General features: G+C 53.9%; 9 protein-coding genes across 9 annotated transcripts; 4 read left to right on the forward strand and 5 right to left on the reverse strand.

Moving 5' to 3' along the window:
• The first annotated feature begins 139 nt into the window (after nt 1-139).
• On the forward strand, nt 140-1,594 carry IWZ02DRAFT_132815 (uncharacterized protein). The gene is made up of 2 exons (XM_066761637.1): nt 140-373; nt 534-1,594. Exons 1-2 carry the CDS (start codon nt 329-331, stop codon nt 1,335-1,337), a joined length of 849 nt encoding a protein of 282 aa, XP_066626196.1. The 5' UTR covers nt 140-328; the 3' UTR covers nt 1,338-1,594.
• On the forward strand, nt 1,595-3,503 carry IWZ02DRAFT_132816 (kinase-like domain-containing protein). The gene is made up of 4 exons (XM_066761638.1): nt 1,595-1,697; nt 1,772-2,054; nt 2,124-2,727; nt 2,778-3,503. Exons 2-4 carry the CDS (start codon nt 1,926-1,928, stop codon nt 3,305-3,307), a joined length of 1,263 nt encoding a protein of 420 aa, XP_066626197.1. The 5' UTR covers nt 1,595-1,697; nt 1,772-1,925; the 3' UTR covers nt 3,308-3,503.
• Nucleotides 3,504-4,122: 619 nt separating this feature from the next.
• On the forward strand, nt 4,123-7,498 carry IWZ02DRAFT_132825 (dipeptidyl-peptidase-like protein V precursor). Its single transcript, XM_066761639.1, has 6 exons — nt 4,123-4,176; nt 4,477-4,852; nt 5,148-6,496; nt 6,555-6,686; nt 6,760-6,962; nt 7,097-7,498. Exons 2-6 carry the CDS (start codon nt 4,545-4,547, stop codon nt 7,256-7,258), a joined length of 2,154 nt encoding a protein of 717 aa, XP_066626198.1. The 5' UTR covers nt 4,123-4,176; nt 4,477-4,544; the 3' UTR covers nt 7,259-7,498.
• Nucleotides 7,499-8,734: 1,236 nt separating this feature from the next.
• On the reverse strand, nt 8,735-10,324 carry IWZ02DRAFT_511577 (uncharacterized protein; the record flags this gene model as incomplete). Its single annotated transcript, XM_066770538.1, has 3 exons — nt 8,735-9,164; nt 9,218-10,123; nt 10,171-10,324. 3 exons carry the CDS (start codon nt 10,322-10,324, stop codon nt 8,941-8,943), a joined length of 1,284 nt encoding a protein of 427 aa, XP_066626199.1. The 3' UTR covers nt 8,735-8,940.
• Nucleotides 10,325-11,280: 956 nt separating this feature from the next.
• IWZ02DRAFT_511581 (uncharacterized protein) lies at nt 11,281-13,362 on the reverse strand. The gene is made up of 3 exons (XM_066770539.1): nt 12,735-13,362; nt 11,475-12,559; nt 11,281-11,415 (listed from the first exon to the last, which is right to left on the reverse strand). Exons 1-3 carry the CDS (start codon nt 13,069-13,071, stop codon nt 11,290-11,292), a joined length of 1,548 nt encoding a protein of 515 aa, XP_066626200.1. The 5' UTR covers nt 13,072-13,362; the 3' UTR covers nt 11,281-11,289.
• On the reverse strand, nt 13,363-16,714 carry IWZ02DRAFT_132902 (uncharacterized protein). The gene is made up of 4 exons (XM_066761640.1): nt 16,316-16,714; nt 15,779-16,253; nt 13,873-15,723; nt 13,363-13,819 (listed from the first exon to the last, which is right to left on the reverse strand). The coding sequence occupies exons 1-4, from the start codon at nt 16,435-16,437 to the stop codon at nt 13,583-13,585; spliced, it is 2,685 nt and encodes an 894-aa protein (XP_066626201.1). The 5' UTR covers nt 16,438-16,714; the 3' UTR covers nt 13,363-13,582.
• A 2,346-nt stretch (nt 16,715-19,060) lies between these two features.
• IWZ02DRAFT_467591 (uncharacterized protein) lies at nt 19,061-20,194 on the reverse strand (the record flags this gene model as incomplete). The annotated part of the gene is made up of 1 exon (XM_066768568.1): nt 19,061-20,194. One exon carries the CDS (start codon nt 20,192-20,194, stop codon nt 19,061-19,063), a length of 1,134 nt encoding a protein of 377 aa, XP_066626202.1.
• A 465-nt stretch (nt 20,195-20,659) lies between these two features.
• Nucleotides 20,660-22,017, forward strand: IWZ02DRAFT_496635 (uncharacterized protein; the record flags this gene model as incomplete). Its single annotated transcript, XM_066770172.1, has 3 exons — nt 20,660-21,035; nt 21,098-21,850; nt 21,949-22,017. The coding sequence occupies exons 1-3, from the start codon at nt 20,970-20,972 to the stop codon at nt 22,015-22,017; spliced, it is 888 nt and encodes a 295-aa protein (XP_066626203.1). The 5' UTR covers nt 20,660-20,969.
• A 1,331-nt stretch (nt 22,018-23,348) lies between these two features.
• On the reverse strand, nt 23,349-25,826 carry IWZ02DRAFT_467592 (uncharacterized protein; the record flags this gene model as incomplete). The annotated part of the gene is made up of 3 exons (XM_066768569.1): nt 23,349-24,705; nt 24,760-25,327; nt 25,376-25,826. 3 exons carry the CDS (start codon nt 25,824-25,826, stop codon nt 23,349-23,351), a joined length of 2,376 nt encoding a protein of 791 aa, XP_066626204.1.
• Between the last annotated feature and the right edge of the window lie 1,727 nt (nt 25,827-27,553).

Genomic DNA, 27,553 nt, shown 5'->3' on the forward strand with positions numbered 1-27,553 from the left:
ACAAGCAGCATTTTAGTAATAATGTCCTCGTTCAAGTCAAATTTTGTCATCCCAACACGGCCAGTGACAAGCTGAAATGCCCCCAAGTGTACGTGCAGAGATCTGACAACCAGGGATCAAAGTGGACACCGAGTTCAGAGTACGGGATCATCCGCCATCTCCACCTGTGCCACAACTTCTGGAGATGGTAATGGCTGGTGTTCTCCGACATCCGACATCGGCATTCCCTATCGGTAAATCCGACCTCGAATAGTTGCCTCACCGTCGACCTTCCCAGTCATTTGCACACAGCACTCCATTCCTGCGTCGAAATATAACTTTCACAAGTATGGCTGGCACACAGAGCACGGACAAGGACCATTGGACTTCTAAGGTAGCTACTCAACTTTCCGTATTTACTTCGCTTTCACCATTGGCTACGGGCATGACAAGCCGATGTTGGAAACAGATATCTGCTACACTTTGCCTTGGCTTCTTAACATCCTCGTTGCTCCACATCTTGTATCTGATCAAAAGTTCTCATTGAAAACTAGGCATACAACACTTCTGCGTCCTTTGTACCAAAACTCACGAGTACTGTGGTATCCTACCTTGATCCCCAACCTTCCGATAGGATTCTCGACATCGGGTGTGGAGATGGGCCTCTTACCGCTCAGATAGCCTCTGCCGCATTATCTGGCCAAGTCCTCGGTCTCGATGCATCTCCTTCCATGATCAACACTGCTCAAGCCGACCACGCGCCCTCCAAGCACCCAAACCTCACGTTCCAAGTTGCCGACTGCACCAAATTGTCAAAAGAAGTCCCAGAAGTCCTCAATGGCAGCTGGGACAAGGTTTTCTCAAACGCTGCCTACCACTGGATCCTGCGAAACCCGGAGACCCGCCGAGATGTGTTCGTAGATGCGTTCAAAGCGCTAAAGCCCGGCGGGGGGCTCATCTTCGAAATGGGAGGGGCTGGGAACGTGGCCGAAGTCCGCTCTACCATCATTGCTGCGCTCGCCAAGCACGGCACCCCGCTCGACGAGGTACGAGCAGCCGACCCCTGGTTTTTCCCTTCGGTGAAATGGATGTCGGCGATGCTTGAGGACGTGGGATTCAACGTTGAAAAGGTGGAGTTGGAGTACAGACCGACCAAGCTTACGGATGATGATGAGGGGGGGCTGGAGGGGTGGGTGAGGCTTTTCGGAGCCCAACTTTTGGAGAAGGTGAATGAGATGAAGAGAGCGGAGGTGGTCAAGTGGGTTGTGGAAGTGCTGAGATCCAGCTGTCGGAGAGAGGAGGATGGAAGCTGGTGGATTGGATACGTAAGACTTCGTGCGATCGCGAAGAAGCCATAGCTCTAGTTCCTGAAGCACAGGTCAAGAGATGAAGCTGCTCGCTGATTCCAGCAATGATTTCAGGAATTGCGAATATTTTGGACACGCCACTGTGATCAGATGGTGTTTGTGCCTTGCATGGTTCATGTCTTGGATGCGAATACGAGACAGATCCGCATTGTGTCGACTTGTGAATTGACCATACGGATAAGGTTGTTCAGTATTGGCTCAGGGACAAGCATCAAGAGGGGTGGGCAAACAAAGACGGATGACCCTTGACCAAGACGGTGTGGAGAAGCCAGGAGACTGCCCTGGCATTTGGGGATTGAATCATGATGTTTGCCTGAGGGCTGAGGCATCTGTGCCGAGCTGCCGACCAGCGTAAGTCGCTGCCGCAGCAGCAAAGCCCCAACTTTCCACGTAAACACCACCAGCTTACTATTCTTCATCCCCAGGATATTCCAGACCTCTCTCTTTTGAATACCCTTTCCAACCGCCAAGCTGGAGCTATCGCGAGTTCACCGTAGTGGTTACCATCCCGAATTCCCCGCCAGCCTTCCTTCGTCTGGAGAGTCTTCCTACCCGGGCGGCGCCACATCGCGATTCAGCATGTCTTCACTCGCTTCTTACCTCTTCGACCTGGTCTACTCCTTGACGAATTGCATGTCATGTTTTCCAGGGTCGCCACAGCTCAAGATCAACAGCCGGAGCTTCAAAATCCTGCGCCTGCTAGGAGAAGTAAGCGTCCCCGGGGATTAGCTTGGATGGAGAGACCTGCAGGAAGGCTGACTTGTCTCCTTGATCTAGGGCGGCTTCTCCTACGTCTACCTCGTCCAAGACAAATCGGGCTCGAATCTCTACGCCTTGAAGAAGATTAGGTGTCCCTTCGGCCAGGAGTCGGTGTCACAAGCCCTCAAGGAAGTCGAGGCCTACAGCTTGTTTGCGCCGCACCCGAACATTATTCACTGCATCGACCATAGCATCGCTTCAGATAGATCTGATCCGGGCGCCAAAACAGTGTACATTCTACTCCCATACTACAGGAGAGGCAACCTGCAGGACCTGATCAATGCCAACCTGGTCAACCATACTCGTTTCCCCGAGCGCAGGCTCATGGTCCTGCTTTTGGGAATCTGCAAAGCCTTGAAAGCAATGCACCAATACAAGGTCAAGGGTGGACCAGGAGGCGCTGGATCGCAAAGCAACGCGAAGCGGATTCGACAAGAAGCTGCAGAGGCGGACGAAGATGCCGCAGAGGAAGCTGGCGCGCGGGCTGGCAAAGGAAAGAATCGGAGTCAAGACAGCGAGGACGACGAAGCAGAGCCCTTGATGGACGATGAGGTCACCGCTGCGCAGGAAGGCGTTGGTCCAGGCGAGCTGAGAGCATATGCGCATAGGGATATCAAGCCAGGTCAGGATATTGCACAAGATGACGCCAATTGTTGACTAACAGAAGTACAGGCAACATCATGATCGGCGACGATGGCAAGACTCCAATTCTCATGGACCTGGGCTCTCTCGCGCCATCCCCCATTCCGATTACGTCACGCTCGCTCGCGCTGCAAGTCCAGGACACGGCAGCGGAGCACAGCACAATGCCCTACCGCGCGCCGGAGCTGTTCGACGTCAAGACCGACACGGTGATTGATACCAAGGTGGACATCTGGTCGTTGGGCTGCACTTTGTACGCATGCCTAGTTGGCAAGTCGCCTTTCGAGGCGCGGTCCGAAGAGACTGGGGGTAGCCTCAGCCTGTGTGTACTCGGCGGCGACTGGCGCTTTCCAGACGAAGGTTCAGCGCAAAGGCGCGGGAAACAGCCTGTGTCGCAACCCGCCGCGCCGCAGGAGGGCAGCATCAGCGAACCTGTCAAGGAAGTTGTGAGGAAATGTCTGCGTGTCGAGCCCTCTGAGAGACCGGACATCGATGAGTTGATTAAGATCGTGCAAGACGTTATTGCGGAGCTGCCCGAGGACGGTGACTTTGTCGAGTAATTCCTACAGGTCCAACATTTTCATGTTTTGATACCCGGGCAGGCGTCAGGAGCATGGCAATGGCGTGTGCGGTTAGTCATTTCAATTGACATCGTGGTCAGATGATTGGGGACCTTTCCGGGGCAAATCTTGCTCTGCTAGTCGCAAGCATTCTCATCTTCTGGATTCCCACCGAGGAATCGTGGACTCTAGACAGGGCCCCTCGCCAAGGGGGCCCTATGACCACGGACTTTAAGCTTTTCAACGTCAAATGTGCCTGACAAACCGGCTTTGTCCTATCTATCGTCGGGCACAACATGTGGAGATGGCAAAAACTGCATGGTCTGTGATACGAAGGAAGGCAGCCGAACAGGAGGGCTTGCCGGCGCATTGGACTAGCGGTCGGAGACGGTCTACCGAATGCGATTGCCTTTGCTAACGGCGTGGGAATTCCGTGGTGGAGCGTAGTATGGAAGCAACAATCTTTGGCCGCAAACCAATCGGAGCCATTCGATCGGAGACCCGTTCCTGACGAGGATTGTCATGAAGTCGACTGTGGCAAGACAACGAGACCATGAAAATGCCCAAAGGTGGCTGGACACAAGGATCGGACTCGGACGCACGACCCGAGGACGTTGCGGCGCGGCGGAACGTTCATGTTCAGAGCGGGGACGTCCGCTTCCCTTCCAATTGGACCTGCCCTTTCCGGCCATCACTCTACTCGTGCACCGTCAAACCGTCCGCTGCATTTCGCCATCTCGCCCTTTATCATCACCCGTCCTCATGTCAATGCTGATTGATCTCGGACGCCTGATCTAACCGAGTCGGCGTGGGCAGACAGAGCTGCCACAACGAGCAAGTCGCCCCCGCATCGTGAGTAGGCACTGCAGGTAAGGGCTCCTTCTCATTGCATCTCTGTGCTCCCCCAGTCCCGCCAGTCGGCCGCTCAGTACCTAGTGGATATGGATGTGCCGTCGTGCACATCAATTGCCCCAAGCGTTCGCACGACGAAGAGGCAATGGCCGCCCACATGGCGTGCTGCTTTATAGCAGCATGTTGTCTGCTATTCCTACGTTTTCCCACGGCCTTGGTTCATGGCATTGTCGTCGTTCTTTGTCCTGCTTGATTTCCCCTAGCCATTGTCAGCGGCAGCACGTGGGCTGACTTGAAACCACCAATGGCGGCAACAGTACCTTCTTCCCGCTCTTCACATCCTTCATTCCTCCATTCCCTCCTCCTCTTCTTCCTCGCCTTCAGCATGACCATCAAGGCTCAAAAGTTCACCCCCGAGGCGCTTCTCAGCGCTCCTCGACGTGGCGACGGTATCCCAAACTCGGAAGGCTCAAAGGTCCTTTACTCTGTCTCTACCTACAGCTTTGAGGATCACTCGCAGTATTCGGAAATCCGGGTCTTGGATGTTGATTCAAAGAACTCTACCCTTGTCACCGACAATGCTGATGCTTCTGACCCCACCTGGTTGGACAATGGCGACATTCTGGTCCTTGCCTCTGGATCGAATGGAACGACCGACGTGCTTGTAGGACCTCATGACAGTTTCTCAACCAAGTAGGTCCATTTCCTTCCAACCTGAATCTCGGCGGTTGGTTCATCGAGGAGAACACGCGATTCGCTGCAAAAATTGATGCAGGACTCCACTTCAACATGGGACATCTGCTATTTTGTGGAATTGGTCAACGAAAGAGACGTCATTTGGCAGTTTTCCAGGGCCAGACGAGACCAACCTGAAATGTACACTCATGGAGTGTCCGAAAATCATCGAGTCGTACAGTGATCAGAGAAATAGCGTTGGCATTCTAGGCCGTCAGCGTGCGAGAAGGATGAGATGCTGACGCGTGGCTAGTAACTACACGGCCGGTAACATCGATGGCTCTGTGAGCGGAGTCAAGGTTGCATCCCTTGGGAATGGCTCGTACGCATTCACCGTCACCGGTAACTCGAACCCGGATGGGAGCATCTACAACTCCGTAAAGGCCGCCACTTCGCAAACCACTGGAAGGCTGTATGGTGCAATCTTTGTACGCCACTGGGACTCGTACATCACACCACAGCGACAAACCATTTTCTACGGAGCCCTGAAGAAGGATGGATCTCAGTATAAGCTCTCTTCAGTAGCCAACCTCTTGAAAGGTACCAATCTGGAAAGCCCAGTCCCGCAATTTGGTTCGACGGACAATTTCGACGTCAGCAGCAGCGGGATCGCTTTCGTATCGAAAGACCCGGTCCTTCAGCCTGCCATCTACACAAAAATCAATGCGTACTTTGTTCCTGTGTCGGACTTTACTGCGTCGAGCCCTCCATCACCCATCCAACTTCAGACGCCTGGGTTCGATGGGCAAGCTACTTCTCCAGTCTTCTCGCCTGACGGAAAACAGCTCGCTTTCCTCCGTCGAAAGAATGTCCAGTACGAGTCCGACAAGCTCCAGCTCTTTGTGCTCACGAGCGTTGCGGAGCCAAACTCCACGGTGAACGCACTTGCAACTGCAGACCAAACAGGTTCCTGGGACCGCAGCCCTTCTTCCGTCTTCTGGAGTCCTGATGGAAAGACGCTTTACCTGACCGCCGAAGAGCATGGTCGTGTGGCCCTTTTCACCCTCGCCGCTTCTTCCGCCACTGGAAATTCCACCAGCTTGCCCAAGAAGGTGTTTTACGACGGCGCGATCTCTTCAGCCTACCCGCTCTCAAACGGTAACGTCTTCATCTCCGGAAGCAACCTCGTGGACAACAGCATATACTTCCACTTTGATTCCACCACGGGAAATGCCGATGTCATTTCTTCCAACTCAAAGAACGGCACTGTATTCGGCCTCTCTCGGGATCAGGTCTCCGAAATCTGGTATCCCGGCGCCGCTGAAGGCACCCAGATCCATGCCTGGGTGGTAAAGCCGTCCAACTTCACGGCCGGCCAGAAGTATCCCCTCGCGTACCTCATTCACGGTGGACCGCAGGGCTCGTGGGAAGACAGTTGGAGCACAAGGTGGAATCCGGCAGTTTTTGCCGAACAGGGTTATGTCGTCGTCGCACCGAATCCCACTGGCAGCACCGGTTATGGACAAGCGCTCACCGACGCCATTCAAGGAGAGTGGGGAGGTCTTCCATATGTGGATATCGTTAAGGGCTTCGAGTACATTGAAGCGAATCTCGACTACGTTGACACATCCAAGGCCGTCGAGCTTGGTGCTTCTTACGGAGGTAAGCAGTAATAATGGCTGTCAACCCTCTTCACTTCTGCTGACTTTCGATTTCGCAGGCTACATGACCAACTGGATCCAGGGTCATGACCTTGGACGCAAGTTCAAGGCACTTGTCACCCACGACGGCGTCTTCAGCATGGTCAGCCAACTTGCCTCGGAGGAAGTGTGGTTCCCATTCCACGATCTTCGTAAGTGTCTCCACAACACTTCTCTCGCATCTTTCTACACAGCAAAGCTAATTACATCCTTCCTAATCTGCAGAGGGCCCATACTGGAAGAATCCCTCCAGCTGGAAGAAATGGGACCCATCGGCTCACACGGGCAATTGGAGCACGCCGCACCTCATTATTCACAACGAGCTCGACTATCGCTTGACGATTGCTGAAGGTCTCGCTGCCTTCAACGTGCTCCAAGAGCGCGGCGTCGAGAGCGAGTTTCTGAGCTTCCCGAATGAAAATCACTGGGTACGTTCATCATCCTCTGCCGTGGTTTTTGACGGCAGGATTTACCCGAAAACCTTCTATTTCCTGTTAGCGGGCTGTGGCAGCGGCAACCGAAATGACACTTGTACGCATATACTGACGGGTAACTCGCACAGGTGCTCAAGCCAGAGAACAGTCTCTTGTGGCACACGGCCGTCTTGGACTTCATCAACAAGCATGTCGGCCTGCCGACGTACAGCGAGCAGAGCAGCTATGCCAAACAGCTCCGTGGCGAAGCATGGCAGAATCGCAAGGGCGATCTAGGCAGGAAGGTCTAAGCCTTGTCTCTAAATGTGATGGTTTTCATGAATGTCGCGAGAGAGGCAGAGATGGGGGCTTAGTCCCTGATGGTGTGTTCGGCGCTGGGGATGACAACAGTGAGTCGGGTCCAAAACAGACCCCACCTCCAAAAAGTCACAGTTTCTCCAGGACCAAGAAACAAGAGGAACTTTTGAGAAAATGCACATAGTCCATACACAGCACCATGTTCCTTCTTTCACGTTGCAAACTGTGCTACTGATCTTTAGTCCGCTCCTGAATCAAGTATGATCGGCAAGTTGCCTCCTGGAACGGTGAATGCTATGAGATAGCCGAAAGAAGACGCAGGTCCGACTCTGAGGCCGTCTTGAACATGCGCGCGCGGCTTCGCAACCGGATGACGAGTTGCAGTAGTCGCTCTCGATCGCCTTGTCAAGACCCTCCATTCCAGCACCCGCGGCGCGCCTCCCTCAGCGCCGTCTTCATCATCAACGTCCCGGTCATGCTGCTCTACTACTCTGTGGTATTTTTCCTGGCCGGCCTGGGCATCTGCGTCGGCTGCTCTTGGTCGCGCACCAAGCCTCGGCAACTTCGCCAGCCAGGCCGACGCCACGCGCGTCACGATCTCGTACATCGTGACGGCGTCGGTCGGGCTGCTCATTTTCTTCGTGCCCGTCGCGATGAAGATGCTCGAGTCTAACAAGTACCGTCAGGCCCGGAGCAGCGCTGCGAATGAGCTGCACGACGGTGCGTCGGAGATGCTGTCGTTGCGGTCGGGCGTTTTTGGTCCTTCTGCGCTGTCGCTTGACAATGGCAAGCATCAAGCTCGAAGAGAGCGTCTTCGCCCTGCTTCTGCTGCGGGAATAGGCCCAAGGGAAGATCTTTCCAAGGAGACGTCGGGATCGAAATCGACAGAGACCCAGCGAGAAAGTGTTTTCGGACCGCTCGAGGTCTTTGGAGACGCCGCTTGCGGCGTTGATATACGCCCAGGAGCAGAATCCCGCAGCTTTGCAGGTTCTCTTGTCCGAAGTCCAGACTTGCGGAGACTTTCGGTGAGACAATAACGACACGTCGTAAGAAGATTCCATCAAGCGAGGGACCGGTGGGAATGGTGTGATTGCTCAGGGTTTTGGGTTGGGGGGAGGGATTCCAGCAAGAAGGCGACCCGGCGGGAATGATGTGACTGCTCAAGGTCTGGACTTTACTTGTACAATGAGTGCAAAGACTGGCTGAGTCTGCAAGATGGCGCAAGGAAAAAGCGGCTCTTTAGGGATTTTCATGTACATATTCACAAAACCACAGCATGGCGTCGTTCGCTCTTCCTCCCTCCGCACTGACAACACACGCGTCAGTCAGAGAACATGGGCATCGTCAAATTCACAGTCAGATGTCTGGACCGTCAATGGTGCGCCCCATTTGAGCGCGCGACCAGCAGACCTTACGCCTTTCCCCGCTTCTTCGGGTGGAAGCTGAATGATTCAATAGGTGTGCGCAAGGTCTGAAGGATCTGTTCTCAAGTACACAGGTAGTGATTACCGCCACTTTTGCTTCCAGGACTCGACTTTCATAGGTTCAACATCGCGGGCATCTCCTCGCGACCACGTCCTGTTTCGGCTATCGACTGTTTACGGCAGAAACATTGTCATTTTTCCGAGGTTTCTATAGACTGTCGTCTTTGTCAGCGAAGTTTGCGCCTCTATCTTTATTGCTTCCTTACGCTGGAAACACTCGGCATAGACGGATTGACGCCGCCTTTCACTGGAATAGAGGACCCTTGAAGAATCCCAGTCTCCAGCATTTCGATTACACTTGGATGAATTTCGGCATCGAGAGGGATATCGCGGCGGGCACCATAGTTGGGAGGACAGTGACGGGGAATCCATTTGCCGTTCTCGAGCTCAAGACGCGTAAAGATAGGAAGACATTCTGCGAATTTATTAGCTGCCATTACACCCATGTCAAAGGCATGAAAGACGTACCAATCAACCACCAGAAAGCTACTGAAGGGAGACGACTTCCGTGTCCCAACTTGAGCTTATCATGCGGTTGGTGAGCGCGTCGGCGGACCTCGAATTCAGTTGTACCCGGCTTCTCTGCTCCAGGGAACGTACTTGCGGCCCTGACAACGTCTGCCAAATTCAAAGTTTTGAAAGAAAGGGTACTCGTCGACCCATGCAAATTCAAGACTTCTTGAATCATCCAGTTCAGGGGCGTGTCGGATAGCAGGTGCTTCTGTCCCGGCTCAAAGCCCCAGCCACCCCCGACATCAGCGTGGGTTCCAGCAAACCACACCTCCTTGAGATCAACGTCCTTGTCGTCGAAGAGGAATAGAGCGGGCTTGAATTTGAGACGCCTTTCGTGAATCGACACAGCATGACGGATATGCTTCGCGGCGGGAGTCGCAATGTACCCGTACGATTTGCGGTGTAAGGGTATTTCGAATTGGCCCACGCTGTTGACGCAGTCAAACAGTCCGAGGAAGTGGATGCCAACATTCGGCCTGCAAAATGCCAGCTTAAATTTTTCCATGTATCTCTTGAGGTCCTGGTCTTTGCCCGTCTGTGGCACATTACCGCGCGAGTTCTGGAAGTTGCTGAAAGTATCCCAGGCGAATTGGACCATCTCTCCGTTACCCGAGGAGAGGAGGCCGATTTCGTTGATCATCTCCGCGAGGAAACGAGCCGTGTATGCACCACGAGAGAAGCCAAAGATGTAGATGTGGTCGCCCTGGATGAAGTGCTCCATGATGAACTTGTATCCCGCGAGCACATGGTCTTCAAAGGAGATTCCGATGGCTTGGTCTACGGCTTTGAAGACGCGAGACTTGAGAGCTGGCCAGAACCTCCTGCTCTTGGACTGGCCTTTGATGTAGGTCCCGATGCCAGCTGTTGTCATCTTGTCAGCATTGCTTTGATTGCTAATATCAACTTACGTTGGTAGTAGTGGAATTGGCCGGGGATGTTCCGCTCCATCATCTGATATATTTTTACAATATTGGAGTCGCTGGCATCTCCCGAAAATTTGTTTCCGGTCCCATCAAGGCACAGCACCAGGCGACGAGTATTAGGAGCGGAATTCAAGGCCATCATTCCATTGAAGATAGGCGTAAGGAGAACACTGAGCGATGAGGACGGAAGATTCTTGAGTTAAAGAATTGAGAATCGAAGTCGGAAGTCGAGGAGACTTTGGGTTTCGTGCTCGATGAACGGAGAAGGGGCGCGTACGCAATCAGATGGACTCTTTCGCGTGGCAAGCGCGTTAGAGCATGACTTCAAGATTCCAGAATTGGAAGTCACGCAACTTGCTCCGGGGCGGTCGATACCTACTTCCAGCAGCTGGTTTCGAATCAGTGTCGTGGTTGCTAGTATATCCGTGCGTCAAAAGTCAACAAGCCAGAACGAACGCTTGATAGAGTCGAACTTCGACGCGGCGGGAGGATCAGGACGCAAAGTTGGTCGTTTTGTCTATCAGTGGCATATTTCAACGGATAATTGTACATTCGATCCTTCCGGATACGCAGTAGATTGTTCCTCGCGCTCCTTCGACCTCATTCGCATGGATATATTTCTCTCGAAAAACGCCAGGGCCTGCAGATCTATCTCCGGACAATTTCGAAAGCTCTCGGCACGGCCTTTCAAACCTTGGAAGGCCTTCATGCTTCGCTTCGGCAACATTGAGGTAAGCCCATTCCCTCCGTGCTGTCACCCTTCGCTCCATGTCTTGACTCTTTCATCAACATCATAGCCATCCTGTCGCTCGCAAGACCATCCAAGTTTCAGGCCTTGTTAAAGTCTTGAGCTCCATTCACAACCCACTTCAATAGATTTCTCTAGCCTGCTGATGATCGTAGACTCCCATTCCTCTCTTTTCGTCGCTAGTATTTCACCCGCTCCAGGTGCTTTGGAGATTCTTTCAAAGAGCCTCGCGCAAAGAAGGGGAGCGTCTGCGTTCCAGTAAACCGGTCAATGTGCAACATCCGTCGACTTTTTGTCGACGGTGGAAAAGTTGCCGCGTGTCCAGATATGGTTCAGCGCCATTGTGCATCCACAACTCAATCCCAGCTTCTGATCTCTATCGTATCCTCGAGCATATGATCATGCTGTCCAGAATAATGGATTCCGGCCCGTATCATTGCACCAATACTCAAAGTAGGCCATGCACTATGGTCTGAGTTCTCCTGTCACATTACGTGATTAGCCTCATCTAGTGACAATTCCTTTGAGACATGACACCTACTCGTATGTAAAATGACTTCTTGATCGTTTCCTCGTATGCCCATTGATATCTCCGTGAATTAGGAACATGGCCACAGCTTGTCTCAAATGATTCCTCCAGGCGCGCCCCCTCAATCAGGAACATTACAGCGTAGTTCCCATAGAGCGTCAATTCGAAAAGGTTGTAACATTTGATTGTTGGTGTCGCAGACTGAAGACGTAGGATCCTGAACACAGGTTCCCAGGTTCCATTAACTAGAGATATCCCCGACATCGTCACCGCGCGAAGAGACCTGCGGCAATGACGTAGGAACTTCGCCAATGTTTCTTGTCGGACGATAAGAAACTCCAATTTGAGCTTCGTGACTGTGTGATGACGGATTGCTGGAAGTATTGAATCCATGACCTTGGGTGTTATCAGTCCATCAAAGGTTGAACGCAGCTTCAGTGCTCTGATTTGATTCATCGAACGGAAGTAGCGTGAGATGTTTGGACAGTGTGTGTCTGATGACTTGAGGTCATTGTAAGTGAAAACAAAGGTTTCAAAGCCTAGCTCTAGACAGCGCAGATTTTTGAGAGTCTGATCAATACCGGGGAAAACATGAGTCAAGGAGTATTCCAAAGTCGCTGTAGACACCTGTCGATAGTCGTAATCCGAGGCAATGCGCATGGATTTCAGGAACTTGGGCCTTGTCCCAAGTGCGCGCATCAGTAAAGTAAGACTTTGTTCAATACACTCTCCGTCATACAGCGCTTCTTCTTCACTGATGTAGTCGTCGAGCTCTTGAATTTCTGACAATCGCCCCTCGTAAGTGGTTGACTCACTGAACGTGGTTGGCCAAGATGCATCGGTGTCAAAGTCGATGGTGTGGACGTTGGGGGTCATCCTCAATATGGATTCCAGGACGTCGAAATAGCGCGATGTGTTCAGTGCAAGCTTCTCCCGTTCTTGTGACCAATCCGCATCGCTTTCCAGGTGAACGTAGGCGTACAAGCAACAATCTGCATATTTGTAGTCGGCAGCTCTGGCCGTGAAAACGATTATCTTGACACGTCCAGCGACCTTCTCGATTCCCAGGGCAAAGGCGGTTCCGAACAAACCGGCCTCTGTCCAGTTGATCTTGAAGCAGACATCATCCCGAGAGGTGGCGAACCATCGGGTGGACTTGGGAATTTTTAGAGGAGTTTGGACGTATGGGTCGTACAAGGCGTGTTCAAGCTATCTGCATGTTGCTCGAAGACTACCCAAGTCCCGAATATTCAGATTTTAATGCAATCGTACGCTGAAGTTCTAAGGGAATAATGCTGAGAGGGTTGGGATAGCCGCGCCTGGCTATTTGACGTGAAGTGTCCTGAGGGAGCGCTTGGTGGGATAACTGGGCTGGTGGAGGTTCTGCTTCCATGTCCATGTCTGGCGGCCAAGGGTCAGACTCCATGTGAGCGATTTTCGAGTGAGCTTGTCGGCACGGGCGTTTCCACGCTGTGTAAAACACCGGTCCTGGAGTGGACTGTGTAAGGCACACGAATGGAAAAGTCGGCAAGGTTGCAAGTGTAAAGCTGCTTGCTAGAGGCAGTTGGGAGCTGAAGTTGCCACGAACAAGGCTCGACGGAATGGGCATTGGGTTGAAAGGCCATTCGTGCAATATTCGGTGGTGTTGAAAGAAGAGGTTGCAAGTCACAGGGTAGAGTAGACGGTTGGAGGAAGGTGGGCGGCGTGTGCGCTACGCCCGACAAAGAACGTTGACCTGCCGGGGAACTCGCGCACTCCTCGCCTCCATCTATCTATCTATCTACCTGCCGGGACCTTACGTTGTTGCCTGCAGTTTGAGTGCAAGGTGGTGTCAATCAAAAGCTGAATTGGGATTTGCCATAAGACGCCTGGTATCGTCATAAACCGTCAATCCATCTCGAATCCTGACCGTCATTCATTTTTTCAGGCATGGGAGAAAGCCACCTCCGCCCGCAAAGCCGCGACCCATAACCTCCATTCCATCTCCATCACAGCCGATGATGCTGCTCTGAACTTTTCGTTTCCCATGACCTGAGAACTATGCAGCCCCGATGCTGAAACCAGAGAATACTCCAATACAGCAAGGTGCAAACCCTTCAATGAAAACTTTCACTATGTCCTCACATCATGCCACTTCTGTCCGGCGTGCCATCACCCATGAAGACGTTGCTGCCACTGCCGCCCATGAATGCCGGGTTGATGGCCTGTGATTGTGACTGCGAGCTCTGCCCTTGCTGGGTTTGTTGATTTGGCGGAACATTTGTGCCGACATCTGACATCAAGTCTGGCACGCCCATTGGCCACATCTGGTTATTCGGGTCCATAGCTGTACCCTGGACATACGAATCCCATGCTTCCTGATATCGCATTAGCGAGAGGGTTCTCCACGTGCCACAGGGGGAGAGCCTACCCAATCGAGATTCGAAGATGGCATGTCTATTCCCTGCAGACCGATGCTCGAGGTGCCGAACATCTGCGAGAACGGACTGGCAGCGGACACTGGTCCTGTCTGTTCGCCAGTAGGAGCGGGACCGGCACATTGTGGCGCCAGGCCGGTGCCTTGAGAAAGCGGATCGTTGAGAATGTTTCCCATTGACGCGGGATAAGAAGGTCGATTGTCAAACATGTTTGCACTGTTTGGAGTCAGCGCGCCGGTGCTCAGCATGCCAAGAGTCATTGCTGCCGAATGTTCAGGCGCTACATTTGAGTCGTCCTGGAGATTTGCCGTTGCTGGATATGCTGCCGCAGCTGTTGCAAAATTCGACTGCGCTTGACGCAAAGAATGAGAGGACTTCAGTGTATTGAGCATAACACTCAAAGAAGCATGCGCCTTGTATGCTTCCATGGAGCCATTCGAGTATTCCGCCCAAATCGGAACCACCGTGTCAATGGCCGCCAACATCTCGTCACGCCGGTCTTGAGGCCAGCTGTAGATGTCAGTCGATGGCACCCGGCCGCTCCTTTCTGTTTCGCATGTGTGGTAAAGATCGAGCGCGATGACCATCGCTGCGACAAGGAAGTCGTTGGTTGTGAGCGAGGTAATGAACCACTTGACAGTCCGCAAACGACCACCCTGGTGAGATTCACGATAAATGGTCGCCTGGTGTTTCAGCATGGCCATAGAAGCGTCGATGCAAGTGCGGCGAGAATAGGCGTATCTTGAGTTTTCGCGCGAAGGGCCCAGGAATTTCCGGTGCAATACGATTTGAGCCTTGAGGTAGAGCAGCTCAAGGCTGAACCGCTGCATGACGAGAGTTGCGGGATCGCGCGCAGACTCGTCCATAGATCTTATTTGAAGATGAGGAGGGACAGCAGCTTTGAGCTCCCTAAGACGCTGATCGAGCTTTGTGACGCCCTCGTAGGATGTGCAGCTTAAAGCCTGGGACTCTTCAACCACCTTCCCAAATGCGTAGACCAATTTCGCCTTTGTAATCATGTAGGAACATGGCGTAGGCTCGGTAATCGGCCTCGATGGGGGAAGCATTTTCATCTCTTCGTACAATTCGTCGTCATAAATATTCCGCGGAAGCTCTGTGGTTGCATCGCTTGACCTGACCATTGGAGGCTGGCCGTTTTGCTGAGAAAATAGCAGGTCCATCTTCCGGACAACACACCACACTCGCCTGCGCATCTCGCCCTGAAATGGTGACAGCGCGCGGTAAGGTGCCGGGTCTCTGTGGTAGCCCATGCGCATGGCCAAGCGCACGATAATGGTCCAACTAACCAAGACGCCTAGCTCGGCATCTTTGCTCCGAGCATATTCACCCTGCACGTGGAGAATCAAAGTCTCGAGCATGTGTGTGACAGGGGCCGTGATGTCGGCTTTGAGGAGACATTGCGCGGTCCTCCGCCGATACTCGCTCGACATCTCCCACGTCTTGCCGCGATACTCGGGAGGTTCGTCGCCTGCTCTGTGATATGATTGCAATGCAATACACATCATCGCATAAGCCATGCCAAGCCAGATGATGGGAGTCTCTTCCGGAATTGTCCAGTGGTGGTCGTACTGCTTCTGAAATGTTGGACCATGAATGATGTGAAATCCAGGGTCATAGACGTTGAAATAGCGCGTGATGAGCAAGTCGGATACAGCTTTCGGCGGAAACGCTGCCAGAATTTCTGCTTTGTCAACTGGTTGCACAGCACCAAAGAGGAAAGCTGTGCCCGGACTGATGTCATCGGTGTATGTTGCTCGATGTCGTTTTAATTGCTCATCATACTGCTTCTTGTGCTCTGCAAAATAGCTTTTGACTTCGGCAATCTAGAACAACCAATGTTAGTAAAGGAAAAAGTTGAAGTGGTTCGGCGAGACGTACCTCTCCTAATATTGCGTACCAGTGGGCCTCTGACGCGAAAATAGATTTGTTGTTGTCCACCTTCATGATTCCAATCGATTTTGCAACCTGATCCACATCGCTGTCTTCATGGCCATTGACATGCGTCTCCGGCTCTTCCTTGATAGACATTCGCCTGTCAACCTCCGATGAGCCTTCCGTCGTCGAGCTTCCCCCAATGCTTCCGTGGTTTTGGGGTAGATTTGGCAAGCTCATGTTCGCATTCGCGATGGCAGCAGCTGCCGCCGCCGGACCAGCTGACTGCGCTCCATTGGTCATGAGGGAGAGCACCAAGCCTTCTAAGCGGTCGATACGATTTTGCATGTCGTCCGGCGAGGTTGGCGGGGTGTGAGCGGACGAGGTCTTTTTGCGGTTACCAGGGGTGGCATATGTGCAGGAGGCATTGTCGCCTCGTTTAGAGCAGTTGTCACACGGGTGACCGCGGTTACATTTCAGCCTGGTGTTGAGGTTAGACCCTGAAGTGAAGCTATGGAAATCAATGGGGCACAAGAGACCTACTTTCTGTGTCGGCATGGCGCGCACGAGAGTGGCACTCTATTCCGCTTGCGCACGACCCGAAATTGACCATCTGGGGAATGGCCGGAGTTAGAGGAGGCGCCCGAAGGGGGAGTGGGTGTCATGGTTGTTCGACTCTTCTTGGCCCAATGATAGAAAAAGCCGAATGTCCGCGTAGCCTAAGTCCGAACGCGAGACCTGAGCTGCTTATGTAAAAACGGAGCCACACGGGACTTTGGATGTGAGATATTTGAAGTGTAAGGTGAGGTAGTTGGTCTAAAAAAGTCATGCGATTTCGCCTCGAATCAGTGACGCTGGACGCTGGAACAACCGGTGGCGTAAAGGTCGATTGCCAGAGGGAATCGCAAAAGAGAGCCAGCGGTACTCAGCCGAGGCGGGGAATGCAGGATCCGTCCGTCCTGTATCAGCGGAGTTGGAAACGGAGATGTCGTTAAGTCTACTTCTGCGCGTCGGCTAACTGAGAGATAAAAAAGGAGGCCCCGAGAAGCGCCGGACTTTCTTGTCCTCGACTGATGGCTTGTGGCTGCACCAAAACAACTTGGTCGACTCTTTTGTTGCTCCTTGAGCTTCCCTTGAACGATGTAGGTAGATCCCAGCTAGCTGACGCAATTGGACTGGATTCGAAAAGCTCGGGTTTGAGATACGACAGAGCTTTTCCATGCAGCGCACACTGCCACGGTGCGTAGATTTCCCCAAGGGGTGGTTCCAGAAGACGACGGGCAAAGAGGCCTTAACGCCGTTGTATCTCCAGCGACTTCAGGGCGAGGGTTTTCGGGCGCGCGACTCCTGTGACATCAAAGGGCAAACCATCAGTGAGAGATCCGAGCTGGTTTACCACTTGCGCTTACCCCAGTTGAAATACAGGCCCCAGCTGCGCCTTCGGTCGGTGGTTTGCGGCGACTCTGGCCCCAGAGAGGGCGAACTGGTGGTTTTTTGCCGCACGACGGCCGGAAAAGCTTCAAACGATGCGCGCGTCGAGGAAGCGGTCGACAGGCGAGATTGGCAGGTCAAAACAGGCAGTTTTTGTCGTGGGCGAGGAACGGGATGCTTTGGAGGTGAGGTGTGTCGCAACTGGACGTCAAGCGGAGAGAAGTTGCTGACTGCTGTGGAGCTGACAAGACAGCGTCCCACGCGCCAAGCCACAGGCACATGGATTTCCGCTCGTCAATGTAGACGGCTCCATGTCCATGTACCATGATCTAGCTAACTCCCTTCGAGTGACTCACAATTCTCCATCTTGCCGTGTCGAATTCGACCTCGTCGAAACGCCTCTATGTCCCGCGTCGCCCAGCTATTGCTTATTTCCTATCTCCGCTGTCAATGCTCTCATTCCCTCTCCCACCGTCTTTGTCGCTCCCTTACCTTCCCACTCGCAATCCCATCTCTGTCGCCAGCTTCAGATGTCTCCCTGCGCCCGTCCTTGTTGAGCTCGCCTCGGATACGTACAGCCACCGCGCCCCACCAACCGTCCGTCCAACTCCTACCCAAGGACAGCGTCACGCCTTCCCCTCATTCATGGATTCGCTCTCCTCATGACCAGCGCGCAGGGATTCCGCGAGGACTACCACGATAGACCAAACATCAGAGGAGCTCTCGGCCCATCACAACGTCTGGAGCAGCCATCGACTGAGTGCCGCAATCTTGCCGGTGGCCGCTTGTTGCTCGTGCCGGCGCCGTCGAGGCGGCCACCAATCTCTTATCGCGCCTCTATCATCCAAGGCTGCCTCTGTCGTCATGGACAGGACTAATGCGCCAGCTCCCACATGCGTCTCACGGCAGTGCTTCCTTGAGGAATGCCCGCGCCAGACCAAAAGCGACTTTCAATGCTCACACTCAACCAGGCGGTGAGTGTACAGAGAGTCTTTCGATGGCCATCGTCACCTTGAGTTGAAAGACCTATTTTGAAAAGCAAAGAAGTGAACAAACATTTGCAAGGCACATCCCTTCTTAGATGAGGACAGAAGAAACTACTCACAAGAAAGCGGAGTCCTGTCCTGTCCCCTGTACTCTGTGATTGGCTACCACTCGAGTCAAAAATACCACATGCACGTCAGCGCGGTACCAGAACCTTGGTCTGGACACCAGTCATGGGCGGATCAGCCAGGCGACGGTCAGCCTGTCAATCGTCGAAAGTGTCTGGTTTTTGTATCCCATCCAAACACTGGAGCTTGGTTGGCATTATTGGACTTGCTTCTTCCAATATGCCTCACTAGGCGAATTTGGCCGCCAGGTCCCTTTTGCAAGCACAATCTGTTTAATTTTCCCCGCGTCCTCTCTGTCGTCCATCCGTCTCTTTCTTCCGTGCTCGTGCTTTGGCAAGGGTCGCTTTCATCCACTAACTGAAGACCCTGATCTCCGCATGTTCCATGGATCGATGAACTTCGCTACCGCTCCGTAATGCGCTCAAGCATCAAAAGAGAACAAAAGGAGAAAGCAAAAAGACGCTTGGAATGGCCAGTTATTGAACTTCAGACTGGGCGCGGCTGAAGCCAAGACATGCGTTTCCACTACACCATCAGCCCATTTCGCGGATTTGTTGCGCATCGCAAGGTACTGTGCCGTACCTAGGTCTTTTAAAATTGGGAAAAAGAAATGGCAATGGCTCAAAAGGGTACATCGTGGACAAGAATCTGGGCACTACGCATACGATGGTATTAATGATCTGAAACCCTCTACTGACTATCGATGCTATGTAGGGTACCAGTCGAGCATCATTCGTTTGCGCTCTTAACCTTTTCGAGCATCTTCAGTCTCCTTGTCTTTCCACACCACCATTTCCCCCTTTCTCTCATCCCACCTCCAGCACTCGCCATCACCAACATTGTACCGATAATAATTTTCCGTCCCGCCCCTCACAATCGCCTTCCGAAACGTGATATTAATCCTCCCCACCTCGCCAACCGTCTTCGCACTCCTCTTGGGCACGCCATGCAACCACGCCCCCTGCGTAGTTCCCCGCATGAGCACCATGTCGCCACCAGCCAGCGGCAGCTTGAGCGTCGGCGCGGCGCGGTCCAGCTTGTGCTTCATGACGAAGTCGCGGCGCGCGCCCAGCGACAACGACGCGATGGCCGGGTCGCGGCCGAGGAACTTTTCGTCGTCCGAGTGCATGCTGATGCTGTCGGCGCCCGTCGCGTAGTAGTTGACGAGGCAGAAGTTGAACGTGTGGCCCGTCGCGCGCTGCACGGCGTCGCGCAGCGCGGCGAGGCTGGCGGGCAGCGGCCGCGGCCCCCGCGCGTAGCGATTGCTTGGGACGGGTTTGCGCGTCTTTGCGTCGAGCAGCTCAAGCGGTGGCGCTTTCTCTGCGTTGCTTGCGTCTTGGGCGGCGCTGTTGTTGTCGTTGCTGCCCGGCGGGCCGCCAAAGACGCAGCTGTCGTCGACGCCGAAGACGGTCGTGTAGCGCGGCGTCGTCACGTCAACGGGCCCGCTGCCGCCGCGGTTGATGGTGTAGTGCACGCGGTAGAAAGGAAGCGAGGCGCGCAAGAGGCGGAAGAGGTCATCGGAAGTGCGGCGAGGTATGAAGGGCTCAAAGTACAGGAGGTCGAGAGCGGGGCCGTTGGTAATTGCACGCGCGGGACAAGAAGGGGTTGCGGTGGCCAGGGCGCTTTGCAAGGGGGATGGCAGCGCCGCGATGGGGTGGGGGTAGGTGTGGTGTGTAGATGGTGGTGGGGGTCGTGCATCAGGGGGTTGCGCCGACGGCGATGCCTCTACCCCTAGCCGCTGGTTCTTAGTGTTTTCATTGCTCGAAGTGGCAATTAGAGGAGGACATGTTGTGGCGGAGCCGTCTGATTCGTTGATTTTGCTCTTTTTCTGCGCCACAGGCTGGAAGAACGCGTCGAGAGTGCGTTTAGTCCCCGTCATGACGTTTTTCCTCCAAAACGACAAGCAGGGGATGTTGCCGCGAGCCGTCAGGTCGTCGGAGTGCAAGATACCCCGGTAGATCGCGTCCTAAGCGCTCGAAAAGCCAGGCGCGTGATGCAGCAGCAGCAGCAGCAGCAGCAGCAGAATCTCGTCCAGTGGTTTGTTATGCTGAGCAGCCGACGGCGAAAATGGGCGGAACTAAGACAGGCGGCACGGCGACAGGGGTATTGGGTATGGAAGCTAGACAGAGGGGCACCAACGTACGACAAAAAGAAAAAACCTGAGAAATCTCACTCGCTCGCAGACAGCGTCATTCAAATGAGTTGGTTGGGATGCAGCCATGGGTTGATGAAAGCACTGCAGCAGTATGTAGGTGCTCCTACGCGAGGGCGTCGTCTTACATCTATGACTTCATCGCCGCTTACACGCGCTGGTAGTCGTCCTCTACGTAGGTAACTTCCTGTTGCTTGGGACAGCGCCTACTTTTCCTTCCCGTCGCCCGATTTCTTCCAGCATTGTTTGAAGCCGTCCTTGCTTAATATAATCTGTTTGAACACTCTGCCAACAGCAATACGTGTTCTCTATACACAGCCTAAGGATACGTATGACCGAGTGCGGATGTAGGGGTCCACCCTTGAACTAGCAGGGCATCCCGACCAGTCAAAACGAAGCATTTGAACATATTGTCCACTTTGACACGGTCCGTGTCCACTTTGACGACTCCTCAGTGGAATTCCCAGGCGCCAACTTATCGCATCGCGGACCTAGGCATGCTATGTACGGCGAGGTGTCACAGGCGAGATTGATCCACAGGCACGCACTAGGACACCTCATCTCCTTGGTTTGCAAATCAAATTGCTCCAATTCGGCCATTACCTAGGTGTCGCTAGCAAAGGCGGTCAGTATGGCCAATATGGCCAATACGGCCAATACAACCACGAAGAACGTGAAAACCACAAAAATCATGAAACCCACGAAACCCTCGACACCCACGAAGCCCATGAAAACAATGAAACTCATGAAACTCATGACACTCATGAAACCCACAACGAAACTGACAGAGACCATGAAAACCATGGAGACCATGGAAACCACGACAACCATGGAGACCACGGAAACCACAATACCCAAGACAGCCAAGATAACCATGGAGACCAGAGAACCCATGGAGACCAGCAAAACCATGGAGACAAGCAAAACCATGGGGACCAGAAAACCCCCAGAGACCAGAAAAACCATGGAAACCGCGAAAACCGCGAAAACCATGACCGCCACTACGATCACTACGGCCAATACGACAATTACGACCACGACGACCACCAGTACGCCGAAAACGGCCAAAAGGGCCAAAAGGGCCAAAAAAGGCCAAATGACGACTACGGCCACTACGACCACTGCTACCACTGCCACTACCGCGGCCACTACGAGCCCTACGGCGACGACATGCACGTCGTCGACATCAACAATCACCACGAGCGCGCCCTCGTCCGCCCCGAACCCTTTGACAACAACCGCTCGGCCCGCTCGACGCAGCAGCACCGCGGCAATGCTCCTCCTCCTCTTCCCCGTCCGTTCGACCATCGCCTTGCTGTCACACCACGTCCCCGGGGCCGTTCTGAGCCGCCCCCCATGTCGGCGTTCTCCAATGACTCTTCTGTCTGTTCTCGTGTTGCTCCGCAGCAGCCGCAGCAGCAGCCGCCTCATCCCCATCCTTCATCGGCCGTGCAGCATCGTCGTCGTGGACCGGAACACAGGCACTTTGTGGATCCGCGCACGCCGCCGCTGCCGCCGATGTCAGAGGATCATCGTCTTGGGGATGGTGATCGGAGGGATCATTGGCATCGGCATCTGCAGCATCATTCGGACCGTGATGATGAGCAGCAGTGGGAGGATGGTGGTGGTGGTGGTGGTGGTGGTGGAGATTGGGGCGGCAGAAGGGGTGGTGGGTTGCGGAGGAGGTTTCGTCGAATGCTTTGGGGAGGGTAGGCCAATTGGTTGCAGGAGGCCGAGTGGGAGTGGGAGTGGTTAATGGGGGGGGGGGTTTGTGTTGAGAGCGTCGTGGGATGAGAAGGGGAAAGAGAGAAACAGGTAATGGTTTTGGGCGTTTGGCGTACGGAGTTTTTACGTTCGGCAAGCAAAGTTCGACAGCGAGTGTTTAATGTAAATCACGGCAATAGTAGTAAGTAATAAGTAAGAGAAGGGAATTACGGGAGGAGCGAGTCCTTTTTGCAAAAGCCGGCATTTCGTTCATTCATCTGGTTATGCTTTTTTTTTCCTTCTTTTCTTTTCTTTTTCCTTTCGTCCTTCCCAACCATATCTCACTTGCGCGCAATCCTGTCAACTTTTCCGACCAGTCAGTCCAGCCGCTCTCACCATCTGTCTGTCTGTCTGTCAGGCAACCAAACTTCTCCTCATCATTCCTCATTTTCCTCCGGCACTCCCTCACATTCAGAAGCCACTACTACCAAGGAGGAGAGAAAAGAAGAGAGCAGACATGGATAGATGAGAAACAAGGACAGACGTGAAGAGACAAGGAGACAAGGAGACGGCGAGGAAACCCCATCATCACCACTGCGCGTCCTTATTCCTTCGTCCTCTACGCAATAGCTTTGTCATTTCGATAACTTTTTTTTTCTTTTGTTTTGTCGTTTTTCTTACGACGAGACAGCTTCAACACGACATGTATGTAGTGCCCGAGCAAGCAACAAGACAAGACAGGGAGAGGGCGTGTTTGAACTCAATACGTAGTGGTAGTCGTAGTAGTGAGAGCAATTGAGAACGTTGTTGTTAACAAATAAGTCATCGAGTATTTGTGAGCGGTGTTTTTTTTTTTTTTTTTTTTAGCTCTCTTTCTGTCAAATGGAAAGAAATGATGAAACAGCAATTCTTCCTTGCGCTCTACTCTCAACACACCCAAGTGAAAGGATGACCCAAGTGACAAACGACAGAGTGGCGTTTGGGGTGATTTGGTAATGGCTGATAAATGAAAAAAGATCACATGATAAAAAAGCCTCAACACGACCGGACGCTCAATGGCGCGGCGTGGAAGGGAAAAAAGGGGCGAATTTGCCGTCAACACATGACTTGCTCGCCTTTGAGAGCAACGCTTCCAACAACGCTTCATCATCTTTTCCACTACTCCTCCACATCTCCTTTACTGAGACCCAAAGTCAAATTCCAGCTCATTCCAAGCCTGGTTCGGGTTATACATCATGTTGTCAAATTGGCCGCCAAAGTTGGACAGGTCCTGGAACCAATTCGAAGAGCCCTCGCCGTTGTTGTTCACGACTGGGGCTGGGGCCGGGTTGGACGGCGCCGACGTGGGTGCCGACGTCATGCTCGAGTCTCCAAACAGCTGGAAGTCGCCCGAGGGAAGAAAGTCGTCGCCGCCAAAACCTTCATCCAGATGCAGGCTATTGTTGGCAGACGGGAAGAGGGTCATGTTGGGCTGCGCGTGGGGCGATAGCTGATTTGAGCCCATGTTTGCAAAGTTGAACGTCTTGGACATGTCCAACGAAGGGAAGTGGTCGGCAAAGAGATCGTCATTGCTGAGGGCTGGGGTGGGTTGCTGCATGTTGGTGTTGAAATTGAACGTTTGGTCATACAGCATGTCCGCAGCAGAATGATTGAAATCGGTATTAGGAGTGGTAATGGCATCCTCAAAGGTGCTCTGCGGCATCGGAGAACAGCCCGTGGAGAAAGTCAAGTGAGTACCTGCCGTTGTGTTGGATTCCCTGCGATACATTTCCTGTCCCTGGTTTCCGAAGAACATGCTCGCAGTGTCGAATCCGGAGGAAGATGCATTGCTGTCGAAGTCAACTTCCGGGAAGGATGACACAGAGGGCGAGTTGTCAAAGGGAGTAGCAGGGGTAGAGAGCATGGGGGTGGAGAGTTGCTGAATGTGGCCAGTTGGAGGCGTGTCCACAAACGGAGTCAGAGGAGTCTGGGGCGCCAGAGAGCTGACGGAGCCCGTCGACTTCTTGGGTCCCTTGCCGTTGGCCTTGGAACGGACGTAGGTCCAACCGTGCGCCTTCTCCATGTGCTGCTTACAATTCGACTCGCGTTTGGATGAGTAGGCACATGGGTGGAACAGGCACTTGTACTGCGCAGGAGTGGCAGTGTGCTTGTCATTGACGTGGCGGTCACGCTCCTTCTCGGTGGGCCAGCCTACGTTGTGGTACTTGCACTTGAGTTCCGGGCACTTCCAGGGACGCGAGTGCGTCTTCTCGTGCTTGGTCAGATCGCACGGGCGATCAAAGGTCTTGCGGCACTCGGAGCAGATGTGCTTGACATCACCAGGGCGGTCAGACTTACGGCGCCTGGCCATTGAGCGGTAGACGTCGTCATCTTCCTCCTCCATGTCGGCGTCAAGCGGGCGCTTAAGGTGGGCTAGAGAGGCAGCCTGCTCGGACTCGGATGGAAGGGGAATCACCTTGCCATTCTTCTCGCGGACAAGCTGCGCGGGTTGACCGTTCTTGCTGATGCCGCCGTGGAGGACGACCTTCTCGTCTCTACAAATACGTGATTAGCATATGACTCATACACCAAAAGCTCCGGGAACCTACGGCGAGTAGTCCATCTCCCCCGCGGCTTCGCCAGAAGCCTTCTTTACCCTGGTGGCAGCCATGATGGCAGCGTACCTGCGGATCTGTTCAACCAGGTCGAGGAAATAGTTAGTCGTATACGGGCGGTCGGTCGGCAGACGTTGGTCGGCGTCGCAGATGTGGGAGACAGTGTCGGCAATAAAGGCAACGCTCGTTTCGCAGAATCGCTTGTACTTGGCTGGCGAGGCGGCGTATTGCTTTAATTGGCGGCAAATGTGAGCCACAGAAACTGAAAGATCTGAACAATTCAAACTTACGGGAGCGAGGAAGATGAGCGTCTTCTCGAGATCACGGAGGTTAGTAATGTCTTTGGAGCCAATTCGCGAAGGAACGTCCTGGATCAAGGGGTGGAATTCTCTCAAGGACGGCTCGCGGAGAATTGGGCGGATGATGCGAGTCTGGATGACGCCAAAGGCCTGTTTGCTGAGGCCGCGGACCTTGGTGGCAGAGCCCGACAGCCCTGAGTATGACTGAGTGACGGCGGAGCGCGAGGTCGCAGCAGACTGGGTAGAGCGAGCGCGGCGAGCACCTTTTAAGGTCAGCATGCTGGTAGGAGACGCACAGGACACAAACGTACCGTGGGCAGAGCCACTGACAGAGGAGCCAAGACCGCTGTCAGAGACATGGAGGTGGTCCACAGCAGCAGGCTTGGAGTCGATTTGCATGGCGTCCGGGTCGGCCACGGCGTGGTTGCCCAGCATGAAGGAGGGAACGGGCAGGACCTGCTCGTCCTTTAGAATGCTGGCATCAGGGGCCGTCTTGCCGGACAAGACGTTGTCGAACTCGGCAAGGAGACCAGCAACCCTGCTCTGGCCAGCGTCGATGAGCTGCTCGAGAGATTGTGGGTTGGTCTCTGAGCGCTTGGGCATGGAGCAAAAGTTGATGGGGTCGACGAGTTCCGAGGAGACGTTGGTGGGAGAATGAAAGGTTCCGGCTTTGCGAAGGTGGCTTGTCATGAGCGGCGAGGGCACCTGGACGGACTCATCCTTTTGAGGGCGGCGGCGGGGGTGGACTTGATTGGAAGCCATGTTGACGGCAGGGGGATAAGCCGCTTCGAAGTGGGTTAACTCCTTAGGCCGACGGTGAGGACGGTGTCGAGACGGTATGACTCACCAGCGATTGGTGCTCTGGAAGACGCAATGGCTGAGGCCGATCAGGTGGAATGCGGGACGGGATCCGCGTCGAATCAGAGGGGACAAAGCCCGGTGAAGGAAGTGGCAGGGTCGGGGGGCTTGGAGGGGGTTGAATCAAGCGTTGCGGCGGCAGACGACAGGTCGTTGACGCAGCAGTATTGACAACCACATGCAGCGCAAGGCTGAGGCTGTTGGTGATGGACCGGGAGGAGGAAAGGTACGAAGAGGAGGCGAAGAGGAGGCGAAGAGAGTCGAGCGTCAGCAGCAGCAAAGAAGTAGAAAAAAGCTGCGATGGGGGCGGATGGCGAGTATGTTATGAGCGAGGCGCTGGGGTATCAGGGAGCGGATTCGAGGAGGCCGGCCGATGGACGCTTGGACGATTGTCGGCGGCGGAGACAGTGGAACCCGAGTGGAAGGGCGACAGGGGGTGCGTGTGATGAGTCGATGGTGGTGGTGCGATAGTTGGCAAGTTGAGGAGGAGGAGTGTGAAGAGGAAGAGGAAGAGTGAAGAGTGAGGAGTGAGGAGTGAGGAGTGAAGAGTGTAGAGAGGAAAAGTGGTGTGGAGTAGCAGAGTGAAGCGGTTTAGGCAGCAGCGGAGGACTACAGTACCTACCTAGGGCTGTGCACACACCGCGTCGCAACATGTGCCCGGATCCAGTCGCCGTCCATCCATCCGTCCATCCATCCATCCATCCATCCATCCATCCATCCATCCATCCAGCCCAGCCCAGCTCGGCCCGCTCGGATTCACCTTCGTTCCGCTCTCTGCCTCGTACAACCCGAGTCCGGAATTTGCTGCTTCCATATAATCAGGTCTGGGAAGCTGGTCTTCCCTTTGCTACAGACGTCACAAAACTCTTACGGGCGTACAGGTCGACAACCAACTCCAAGCGCACCCCGGACTCTTCAACATCGGTGTCCCCCGCGAGACCCGTTTCCCTTTTCCCTTTTCCCTTTTCCCCTTCCTGCGCCGGGCTCCAGGCCAGGGACGAATGACGTGCCGGACACGGGCAAAACCGAGGCGAAGAGACAACACTGGATGTTCCCCGCGCCAAGCCCCCAACACCCACTGTGACGCGACCAGGCACTGCTAGCTGACGACCGTTTTGCTTCTCCACAATCCAAACGGAATCAATGCTTCGACAGCTTCCTCGTGCAACGGTTCCGGCTCTATCCACTCCTTTCCGCCTCGGTCTTGACCTGCCTTCTTCCTAGAAGTTAGGTTCCCATCGCTACGCTGCCGTCATTGGGCCTCGGGAGACTCTGCAGATAGGCGGCCCTTACTACCATCTACGCGTCAATTTACGCAACCAGATGCCTCGTGGGAGATTGCGCACACTGCTTTGCTTGGGCTCTCAAGGAATAAATTCAATTCCATTCTCAAAATTAGACGCAGGCAGCAACAATTGAAAATTTTCCCATGCATCGTCAACTGCTGAATGTGCCAATTGGCTTCTTGTCATGGCGAAACCCGGTGTTGCAACACGCCTCCACCTCCCTCCTGCCTACCGCCCGGCCTCCAGCAAACATCAAGCTCCGGCCCTACCACTGTCTTGAACGACAGCGAAACCATCGCTGATTCACCTTCCCTTGTTCCTCCAAGCTACCGCCACCGCTGCTAC

This window comes from Phyllosticta citriasiana, assembly GCF_038021145.1.
Source record: "Phyllosticta citriasiana strain CBS 120426 chromosome Unknown IWZ02scaffold_2, whole genome shotgun sequence".
NCBI classification, from domain to species: Eukaryota; Fungi; Ascomycota; class Dothideomycetes; order Botryosphaeriales; family Phyllostictaceae; genus Phyllosticta; species Phyllosticta citriasiana.

What these genes read in the sequence shown, in the direction of transcription:
- IWZ02DRAFT_511581 (XM_066770539.1), bottom strand. Translation starts at nt 13,071, where the DNA reads ATGCCCATTCCGTCGAGCCTTGTTCGTGGCAACTTCAGCTCCCAACTG. An exon ending in TATTCCCTTAGAACTTCAGC is followed by an intron (nt 12,560 to 12,734) that starts GTACGATTGCAT and finishes TCAACTGGACAG; the next exon opens with AGGCCGGTTTGTTCGGAACC. An exon ending in AGAAGTCATTTTACATACGA is followed by an intron (nt 11,416 to 11,474) that starts GTAGGTGTCATG and finishes GTAATGTGACAG; the next exon opens with GAGAACTCAGACCATAGTGC.
- IWZ02DRAFT_132815 (XM_066761637.1), top strand. Translation starts at nt 329, where the DNA reads ATGGCTGGCACACAGAGCACGGACAAGGACCATTGGACTTCTAAG. An exon ending in AGGACCATTGGACTTCTAAG is followed by an intron (nt 374 to 533) that starts GTAGCTACTCAA and finishes ATTGAAAACTAG; the next exon opens with GCATACAACACTTCTGCGTC.
- IWZ02DRAFT_132902 (XM_066761640.1), bottom strand. Translation starts at nt 16,437, where the DNA reads ATGACACCCACTCCCCCTTCGGGCGCCTCCTCTAACTCCGGCCATTCC. An exon ending in GCGCCATGCCGACACAGAAA is followed by an intron (nt 16,254 to 16,315) that starts GTAGGTCTCTTG and finishes CCTCAACACCAG; the next exon opens with GCTGAAATGTAACCGCGGTC. An exon ending in GGTACGCAATATTAGGAGAG is followed by an intron (nt 15,724 to 15,778) that starts GTACGTCTCGCC and finishes TGGTTGTTCTAG; the next exon opens with ATTGCCGAAGTCAAAAGCTA.
- IWZ02DRAFT_132825 (XM_066761639.1), top strand. Translation starts at nt 4,545, where the DNA reads ATGACCATCAAGGCTCAAAAGTTCACCCCCGAGGCGCTTCTCAGCGCT. An exon ending in CATGACAGTTTCTCAACCAA is followed by an intron (nt 4,853 to 5,147) that starts GTAGGTCCATTT and finishes ACGCGTGGCTAG; the next exon opens with TAACTACACGGCCGGTAACA. An exon ending in GCTTGGTGCTTCTTACGGAG is followed by an intron (nt 6,497 to 6,554) that starts GTAAGCAGTAAT and finishes TCGATTTCGCAG; the next exon opens with GCTACATGACCAACTGGATC.
- IWZ02DRAFT_132816 (XM_066761638.1), top strand. Translation starts at nt 1,926, where the DNA reads ATGTCTTCACTCGCTTCTTACCTCTTCGACCTGGTCTACTCCTTGACG. An exon ending in TCCTGCGCCTGCTAGGAGAA is followed by an intron (nt 2,055 to 2,123) that starts GTAAGCGTCCCC and finishes TCCTTGATCTAG; the next exon opens with GGCGGCTTCTCCTACGTCTA. An exon ending in GCATAGGGATATCAAGCCAG is followed by an intron (nt 2,728 to 2,777) that starts GTCAGGATATTG and finishes ACAGAAGTACAG; the next exon opens with GCAACATCATGATCGGCGAC.